Source organism: Oryza sativa, chromosome 4 (genome assembly GCF_034140825.1).
Source record: "Oryza sativa Japonica Group chromosome 4, ASM3414082v1".
NCBI classification, from domain to species: Eukaryota; Viridiplantae; Streptophyta; class Magnoliopsida; order Poales; family Poaceae; genus Oryza; species Oryza sativa.
Genome location: NC_089038.1, coordinates 11,496,956 through 11,506,466, shown reverse-complemented (window position 1 = coordinate 11,506,466; position 9,511 = coordinate 11,496,956). Strand labels below are relative to the sequence as shown.

Here is a 9,511-nt window from a genome sequence, read left to right as displayed (position 1 = left end):
TTAATATCACGTTTGACCATTTGTTCTATTCAAAAATTTATACAAATAATATTTTTATCGTGATGTTTTAGAATTAACGAAACTTTAAGAGTGACTTATTCTAAAAGTCAGTGGTGGCATCTATTTAAAAAGTAGAGGTAGCATGTAAATATCATTACTTTTTGTTGTTGTGACATTTTTATCAACAGCGTTTTAATTACTTGTATTTTTTCATATTTGCACTATTCTTAATAAATCAAATGGTCAAATGTTATGTCTAAACATTAATATTTAAAAATAGAGAGTGGCATATAGGTTTACTTAAAAGCCATGGGATCGCTGGAAGATTAGGAGCGCCACGTTAGCAATTTTTGCAAAAAAAAAAAACCTGCGCTTTCAGTTAATTATGTGCCGGTCCCCGCTGTTGTCCACCATCCGATCTCACCGTAGGGTCGATCTGGGTGTTGACGTGTCCCGAGTGGCGGCCCTTCCGCACCCGTGGAATCGTCGGATCGGGAACGGACGGCTTAGATTTCATTAGCCCACACCCAACCCTAGCTGCTTCGCCCCTTCAGGTGCCTCTCGCGTGCGTCGTCCCGTCCCCTCTACACCGCCGCCGCCTCGCTCTCCCGCTCCCCATATCGTTGCCGTCTCGCTATCCTCTCCAGCGGATCCAGGTACCCAGAGGAGAGGGACGCAAGCCGCTGCCGCGACACTTCTCCCCCTTCATCTCCATGCCACCACCGCCTCCCTCTTCCTCGCCCTCCACTCCTCTTGGTGAGGTGCCAGATCTTGTTCGAGGGTCGTTGGAATCGATGGTATCGGTCTCCCCAACGGTGGATCCGGTCACCCGGAGCGACGGACCCAAGCGGTTGCCACCGCCCTCTTCTCCTCTCCCGCTCTGCCCTCTTCCTCTTGCCCTCTGCACCTCTAAGTGCCAGGACTAGCTCAAGGGCTGCCGGCGTTGGGAGTGTAGGGTGGGCAAGGCTGAGAAAAAGAAGGATGGATAGCGGTGGTTGCTGGCTTCATGGATGTGCCCGGTTGGTTCCAATCTCCTCTTCCCCCCTAGGTTTCTTCGGTAAGTTCTCTCACCTTCCTCCCCTTTGCATTTTCATCTTTCTTCCATTGATTGGTTTCCTTTCTTTATTTGTTACCAGTGTTGTCGCCTATATCTTGCTTCTTCCTAGAGTTCAATCGATCTGGTGTGGTGGTTGCTCTATTGTATATTTGTATTGTCTAACTCAACAGATTTGGAGGGCCTCTTTTGAGCTCAAAATAATGTTCATGCGGTCTAATCAATTTGTCAAGGGGTATATATGTTTACTCTAGAAGATCATGAGAGGTTGCAAAGACCGGACAAGATTATCAAGCCGACGATGGGGTATGCCATCTGCAATGCTATGGATAATTTCTCCGTGCTCTTATCCTGAGAAGATCCTCTCATCCTGTGTGGGACAAGAACAACATGTTCTTCAAATTTATGAACATGGCATTTTTTAGGGTATGCATAACATGCACATCACAACTAAATTATTTTTCCCTATTTCTTTCAAACAGTATTCACGGATTGATGGTTAGTTTAAACAGGTGCATCATTCTTTGCTTTTCCCAGTGTTGTAATCAGGCAAATAAGGAAGAAGAGTTAGTTTTCCTAATTTTCTTTTGGTTATGTCTGCAGAGACAAGTTCAGATCACATAATACACATAATGGAGCTATGTTTCAGGTCAGAACTTCCAATCTACATCCTTTATTGTTATGTTCAGCCTCAAATTTGCATGATGTTCAAATGTGCTTAGAAATCAAGAACCATAAATGGAATACATTATTAAGCTAGAAACAAATTACAGCCTTACAGAGTTATAGACTTAAAGTAGTTGACCATGTCTCAAGACCCAACACTTTTATCTTAGAAATGTTAATTCAAAACTTTCTCAATGACACTATTTTCCATATATCAATTACTCCAACTCATCTGCTACTAGCTACTGTATATGCATAGTGAACAGTTAGTATTGCTTAAATAATGTCTGGGACTGCCACGTGTACGCCACGTAGACTAAAACCACCGCGGATTGGGTCGAGAGGGGTAATTCGTCCGGTATTCATAGTTGGGGATGAAAAATGTCGGTTTTGTGGTTCGGGGGGTAATTCGGACGACTGCGATAGTTCGAGGGTGTAATTCGTACTTTTTCCTTTCTTAAAACAAAGGGGAAAAAATAAATATGCACCAGCGGGGTATTGAACCTAAGACGTTAAGCATTCCCTCCTAAAATGCTCACCGTGACCTCACCTAACCATCCGAACATATGCTACTTAATGATCATGGTTTGCAAAACTACATTATTATTATTATCGTTGTTATCTAATGACAACAAAAACCGTATTTTTAGCACTATCGTTGAACCATCAGCCCACTGGGCTCAACCTGCAAGTCCCAAAGCCGTCGATAATTTTGGACTGAACGAATAGGCCTTGTGCTTAGTGTGAACAGTTCCCATTAAATTAAAAATTAAAAATGGAATAAGTTCACTGGCCGTCCCTCAACTTTACATCTAGTCTATATGACATCCCTAATCCATAATATCAAGAAATCTTTACCCCTAAACTATGCAAAACCGTATAATTTGGGTCCTATAGCGCTGAATCTCTGGTTACGCTGATGTGACATCCTAGTCAGAAAAAAATAGAAAAATTATGGGACCCACATATAAGTGAGTAGGAAAAAAATTATAGTGTCCGCATATCTTCTTTCTTCTCTTTTCTTTTTTCTCTTCTCTTCTCTTCTTTAGCGAGCGCGGCAATTGGCAGCAAAAGGGGTAGACGCCGGGTGGGGTGGCGGGCGAAGCAGGCAGGCGATATAAGCTATAGCACTTCAGGGAGGTCAAGCTTTGTAGCGACGACGGTGTGGCATTGGCGTTTCTCCGATAAGATGAGCTTCGACGGCTCAACAGAGCCGAGGTTCTGTGCAATGATGATGGGGGCGGCGACGAGCCCGTTCGTGTTGTGGAGGCAATGTATGTCATGCTATATGGCAACGAGGACGGAGCAGCGATGACTTTCAGCAAGCTAATTCCTGCAACAATAGCATGGTGGGTTGGTGGCGATGGACCCATTCACGTTGCGGGAGCGTAGGTTGTCCAGACGACATGCGAACTGTGCTGGGTGATAACAAAGATGAATATGCAGAAATGATTGGTTAAGATTGTTAATTATGAAATGTGGAACTTCGAATAAATCTAAAATTATTTTAGTTTTGTATTACTTAAAAATAAATTTTACTACTGCATTTATAAAATTGTAAAACTAGTTTTAAGGCAAATTTTGCTACAGGACACTGCGACTTTGCGGTTTTAGCTATAGGACACCGCACGAAGTGACTTTTGGGGAAAAACACTCTCAAAAGTTGGATATTTGCTGGTGGACACCGCACCCATTAAAATAATAATTTCTGTATGAGAAGGAGAGAGAAATCACGTGAAATGTCAAAAGTGCCCTTAGGCCCACATGTCAGCTCGGCTATTCCCCTCTCTCCAGCCACAGGAACGGGCGGCGGCGGGACGACCCCGTCGCGCTACACCAGTCCAACGAGTTCGTCGTCGTTGTCACGTCGAAGAGATCGGCGAGCAGCGGCAGGGAGCCACCGTGGCATGCGAACGCGTCGGCGCCGACGCCGCAGCCGAGGAGCCTCAAGTTGGCCTCGACGTCGTCGCTTGTAATCACCGGCGCCTCGGAAAACGCGCACAGCGCCTGGGTCTGGCCACCGGAATGGTCTATGGCCGTCGCCGTGATTGGGACAGAGCTGCCTGCAGACGACGATGAGCAAGTCGCCACGGCGAGAGCCGCGTCGTCGTCGTACGCGGACATGGCGCCGCCGCCGCCCGACCCGGCCGAGGCGATGGTGGAGGCGGCGGACTAGAGGAGGCACTGTAGGTACTGCATCTTGGCGCCCTGGATGGCAATGTCGGCGCCACCACCACCGGCGCCCTGCATGATCTGCGCCGCCGCCGCCGCATGCCATCCCGGCGAGGTGGTCCCGGAGGGTGGCGAGCGCGATGAGCTGCGGCAGCGCGGCGAAGAAGTCGGTACGTGGCCGGTGCGTCATGGGGTCGAATCCCATCTGTATGAGACGCTTCTTGAGGTGCGTGTTCTCGTTGTCCGTCCTTTCCGAAAGGTGCGTCGCGATCGCCGCCGCTGTTCCCTGGTGCTGCTGCCTAGCAGAGCTGACATGTGGGCCCAAGGGCACTTTTGACATTTCACACGATTTCTCTCTCCTCCTCACCCGTAAATTATTATTTTAATGGGTGCGGTGTCCACCAGCAAATATCCAACTTTTGAGAGTGTCTTTCCCCAAAAGTCACTTCGCGTGGTATTTTACAGCTAAAACCGCAAAGTCACGAGGTACTATAGCAAAATTTGCCTAGTTTTAACTGTTTCTCACGAAAATAAAATAATTCCAACAAAAATAAAATGTGTAGAACCAGACAAATCGACATTAAATAACTGTCCCTCAATTCTTCCCCTCTTGTTTTTTAATCTCACAATTTTTCTCAATAATCTTTCGCTAGAGAAAATCAAGCTTAAATATAGTTGATCTAAATTTAACATTTCGTTTTTCTCCAAAAATTATTTTGCTCTCCCTCCATTATTTCCCTCTTTTTTTCACTCTTAGCAATTCTTTTCACGTCTTTTGTGATCGCGCCATTTATTCCCTCCATTTTACCCCCTCTAAGAAAACAAACGATAGCTAACCGCCCATGAAAATCTCTCCCCTCTCTCTCATGAGCAAATAGATCCTGGATTTCCTCTTTTCCCATTATCATCTCTTCCTCTCTCTCCTGCCATTCTGCACTTCTTCTCCTCCCCTCAGCCGGCGTCAATCTGGAGGTAAGGTTCTAGGCACTCTGCTGATTTGCTGGCCAACTGCACCGAGCAGGCGAGCTCGATCCCCACGGCTGCTGAGGCCCATGCGGTGAAGCCCCATGCCAGTGGCCGTGTGCTGCACTGCTGGTGAGGTTTTGCCTCCGCGGCGCCGGCCGTCTACTCCGTGCCGCGCAGCCCGTGCCCTGAGGCCTTGCTGCCATGCCCCTGCATCTCCATCTCCCTTCCTAGTTCCTGCATATTTTACTGCCTCGCAGAGTTGTCAAATCGCACTCAAGCCTTATTCCCCTTCAGCATTAAAATATATTACGGATTTGATATATTCAGTATTCAGGTTCTGGAAGAGATGCACCCTTACTTGCTGGACCCTGGTCTACAAACGATTAGGCTTGAACAGCACAGTAAGCAATCCAATACGTAATCTTGTTTTATTCCTCTCTCCTAGATGCTGCAATCTAGCCTTAACCACTTTTGCTTTAAATCGTTCACTGTCCATCTATGTTTGTTTATCTCCGTTGCAGCCAATTAAATAATGTTCTTTCCATCAATTACTTATTCAAATTGTTGGTCTATTAAAATGGACAAAGGAATTAGTGATTGGCAAATAAATCCAAATTGAACTCAATAAATTTATTGTTAAGTTTTTAATGTTTTCACACCTCTATTTGAAAATTATTCACTAGCTAACAGAAGAATTTAGTAAGCTCCGTAGTGGTACTTTTAGGATAGCATCACAGCAGTAGAGTAAAATGCCTAAAATTGTAGTCAATTCTGAAATTATTCTTCTGTAGGATCACTCTGTTGTTCCTCTTTCCATATCCAACTATACAGAAGAAGGTAAGTATTCACTTTACTCTTTGGTAGTCAAAGCCAACGTCAAGCATCAAAGTTATTTGATACCAATGTTTGAAAATAGCTTTCTGAACATATAGAATTAGCAATGTTTTGTTTTTTATTAGCAAAATGACACTAACAAATAGTTACCAAAAGAACCCACCTAATAAGTACATTAGCTGTAGAATTCTCTGTTTGGTCTATCTGTTTCTATTTCATAGTTAAATTGCAGAATCAGGATCCAAAAACTATGTTTGCATAGAAACAGGCAGTGCAGCGCAATGGACTTTATCACTGACAAAGTGACAATTCGATGGAGGTAAAACATGTTAAAGTTCTTACTGTGATGTTCTTTTCGATTCTTAAATTACTTGAATGCTGATCGATATGTATTTATGCACTAGATTGGAAATAGAATATTCTTAAAAAGCTGGAAAACCTTAAACACAAATGTGGCTCTTCCTACAGTTGTAAGCTGTGATCCAACTTGCAAAGTTGGATGTTTTGAGCTAGGAAGTGAATTCTTGATGGTCCATGTGGATGTTCCATAGGTGAGATTTAAAGAATTGATTAGGCCATACAAAAACTACAAAATCGTTGGTTATGTCATAGGACTTGAATTGCGTGGCCTTCAATTATGGTAAGCTGTTATTTCTTTAGTTCTTACTTTAGAGATGTGATCTTTTTTTTCCTCCTGACGGTGCATCAGTGGTTCTGTTTTTTTTTTCTTTTATAGTTTGATAGATAAGTGGGGTAAGATGATGACTTCAAGGTAGAGAATGGTGGCAACTGTAGATGTTGTATGTATATAGTTTAGATCCTATTTTCTTTGCGTATGATGTTCTGAACAACGTTTTTAGTACATGAATTATGAGGATGATTATCTATGTAATAAAAAAATTCTTTGTACAATTGGTTATTATGATTGATTGGTCTTTTCTAATTTGTGCATGCTTTGATTTTGTGGGTCCCTAACAAAACATAATATTGGGCAAAAGCCAGCTGGAGCATGTCAAGACCATCCCGGCCCTCGGCTGCCTTCATCTCAGACTGACTGGTATGTTCATTTCTTGTTTTCGCTGTTTGTGGGTTGATTTCCATTGAGAAAAATGATAACTTAGTATGATTTCCCTTCATCTGGACATGCTTGGAGATTTGCTTCACTATGTTCTTCATGCCATGCCTGTAAAGCAGAGGATCTAAATAAATGATGATTGATCTGTGTGGTTGTTGATGCCTTGATCCTAGCTACTGCTTCTTTTATTAGTTGTACCCAAATGACCTATGCTTTCAGGTCAGTATATATCTGCAGTCAAATGGAATATATGACTAGCGCATAACTCTTGTTTTGTTAATTCACAAGAAGAGCTCATGTAACTTGTTCTGTTGTTGCTTTACTAATCTGTTTGTACCAATTATTCCATATCAGCATTTGCTGAACTTTGCTTATTTATATCCTTGTGTAGAAAGCACGAATTGTTTCCATAAGTGAAAGGAAAGAATTTGATCTAGACACAAGCTCTTGTTGCTGAATGACAAATTGGGACCTACTGACAATCCTTTTGTCAAGTACTTATGTTACTCATGTATCTGGACATGGTTGGTTCTTCAGTTTCTGGAAACTTGATCCTCACCTTTCCACCTCTAGCCCTTTCTTTCTATCTCCATCATTTTCATTTGTTAGATCAACTGGATTAAGGTAGACAGTTGAAATAGTGAAGCAGTGGTGGTTCACGAAAACTGAAAAGTTGTGGGTGATGGAGGAAGCACAGCATGCCACACAGGGATCTCTATCTCTCTCTAGAGTTTAATTGATTCATCTTTATTCTAGACTTCAATTTTCTTAAAGATTAAAGAGTGGTGCTACCATTTATCTATAAACTAGGTGTTTTCTGATTTTGTTTGTTTATTTTTGAGTTGAATATATTGATTGGTCTGCTGTCCTTTAGGTACATATATAAATGAAGGCTTTCTGAAGATATACTTGACTTTCTGCAGTAGTGCTTATGTCAGTTTTCATAATGATTTGAGCCATTATCGAATTTGATCTTTTGATAATTTGGTTGGTTCAGCGCTAGCACCAATTGCTGCTGAAGGGTGATGCTGATTTAAGAGGCAAGGCAAAAATATCAGTCATTTGCATCATACTGAAGCTTTCCGTCAAATATAGGAAGCTTTAAACCTTGAAAAACTTAAATCACATGCTTATATTCAATGCAATTTAGATTGGTCAAAACCAAATAAATTTACTAAAATTTCCCCTGCTTTTGTTGAGGAGAATGTACCTTGATTCATGTGACGCTGCTGACAAGCTTCAATTAGCTACTGGTGAACTCAAGATCACAAGCTACAATGTGGTCTCAAGATGTGGTCGATAGGAGAAAATTCAAACCCAATCCATCTGATTCTTGTTTTGTATAATTCAACTCAGTATCCCAGATGATATGTTAGATTGACAATGGATAGGCATTTTGTAAGATTATACTGCACATGCAAAAATATATCATCCCTATTTATGGATGAAATCTATTATTGATATTCGTTTTCCAATAATGTGATTCAAGCTTCCGATATTATATATCTGGTTGATTCCAATTATTATTAAAATTGAAAATTACATAATATGCATAGGAAAAATAATAGTGATGATTTATTGATAGTAGCAACGCATAATAATACTATACGAATAGAGCTATATGATGCTATCCGTTGCAAGCTTGCAACAAATATTTCTATTTTCACCAACACATAAGCATGTATTGCTACCCAGCCTACCCTTGCAACGCCAGCATAGGCAATGCATACTAAATGTGTTGCTGTCGACACTTGCAACGCTTATACGGGCTTCTAGCAATACATAAATTCGTTGCTAGAAGGGGTTCCTGTTGTAGTGGCATATATTTCAATTGTTTTCCCATATGCTTTGTCAAAACCAGATAATGAAAAAAAACCCTGCTCTCTATTGGTTATTTGATTTTCAGGCTTTCAAGATATTAGACTACTAGCCCTGCATAATTTGAAATGCTATTTAATAAACTACATATGTATTTAAATGTTCAGAAATTTAGTTCCAGTTTAAAATTTCAGGTGTATGCAATGCTGATGAACCACCAAATCTGGGCATTTCCTTCCAAACAACTTCTTTTAGATGAAATAGATTCCGGTCGGTTATTTCTTCCACCGTCCGTCCTTCATTATGTTTGTACTCTTTACACAAGAATGTAGTACTACCATGTCATTGGTATCATGAAATAATACGTAAGTTAGTTCTCACATCTAAATTATCCTATGTCAAATGTGTATATGATTTAGTTCACAACTAAATACATCTAAAGGCCCAACACCAGATCTTCTGCAGTAGCTGTGGCCTAACATCTAAAGCAATTAGGTGAAACCCCGCGCATTGCTGCAGGAATTTAGTATGATAACAATAAAAAAAATAATGTGTAAGATAGCTAGATAACATCAGATTAACTAAATTAATGTGGTTTATGATAATTTAAATTTAAATAGTATGTAGAATGGTGATTCAAACGTAAAAAGTAAGGTGGTATGACTTTATGGAAGAAAAAAAGTAGGGAGATAGTTTGGACCGTAGATTATTCATCTCAAGGCTAAAAACAATTGATGTAATATGACTTAATTAGAGAAAAAAGGAGAAAGATAATTTAGACCATAGATTAATCATTTAAGCTCTAACTAAGTAAGGATGAACCATATAAGTATATATGATATCAAAAAACTTAATAAAGATATACATTGAAACATTATGTGAATTATGTTGGATGATAATTTAACATGTTTGTATTTGAAAAGCTC

At 41.0% G+C, this 9,511-nt stretch overlaps 1 protein-coding gene and 2 long non-coding RNA genes across 3 annotated transcripts; 2 read left to right on the top strand and 1 right to left on the bottom strand.

The window, feature by feature from the left end:
- The first annotated feature begins 619 nt into the window (after positions 1-619).
- LOC4335337 (uncharacterized) lies at positions 620-1,934 on the top strand. The gene is made up of 3 exons (XR_010741030.1): positions 620-1,057; positions 1,228-1,480; positions 1,658-1,934. It is a non-coding gene; the product is annotated as an uncharacterized lncRNA (long non-coding RNA).
- Positions 1,935-3,496: 1,562 nt separating this feature from the next.
- Positions 3,497-4,232, bottom strand: LOC136356174 (transcription factor MYB51-like). Its single transcript, XM_066309756.1, has 2 exons — positions 3,996-4,232; positions 3,497-3,892 (listed from the first exon to the last, which is right to left on the bottom strand). Exons 1-2 carry the CDS (start codon positions 4,230-4,232, stop codon positions 3,497-3,499), a joined length of 633 nt encoding a protein of 210 aa, XP_066165853.1.
- A 2,369-nt stretch (positions 4,233-6,601) lies between these two features.
- Positions 6,602-7,689, top strand: LOC136356314 (uncharacterized). Its single transcript, XR_010741029.1, has 2 exons — positions 6,602-6,749; positions 7,159-7,689. It is a non-coding gene; the product is annotated as an uncharacterized lncRNA (long non-coding RNA).
- The last annotated feature ends 1,822 nt before the right edge of the window (positions 7,690-9,511 follow it).

Bases quoted from the DNA above. Each gene is read 5' to 3' on its own strand.
- LOC136356174 (XM_066309756.1), bottom strand. From the start codon at position 4,232: ATGTCAAAAGTGCCCTTGGGCCCACATGTCAGCTCTGCTAGGCAGCAG. The intron at 3,893-3,995 runs GCATGCGGCGGC...TGCCTCCTCTAG, and splicing joins GGGACCACCTCGCCGGGATG to TCCGCCGCCTCCACCATCGC.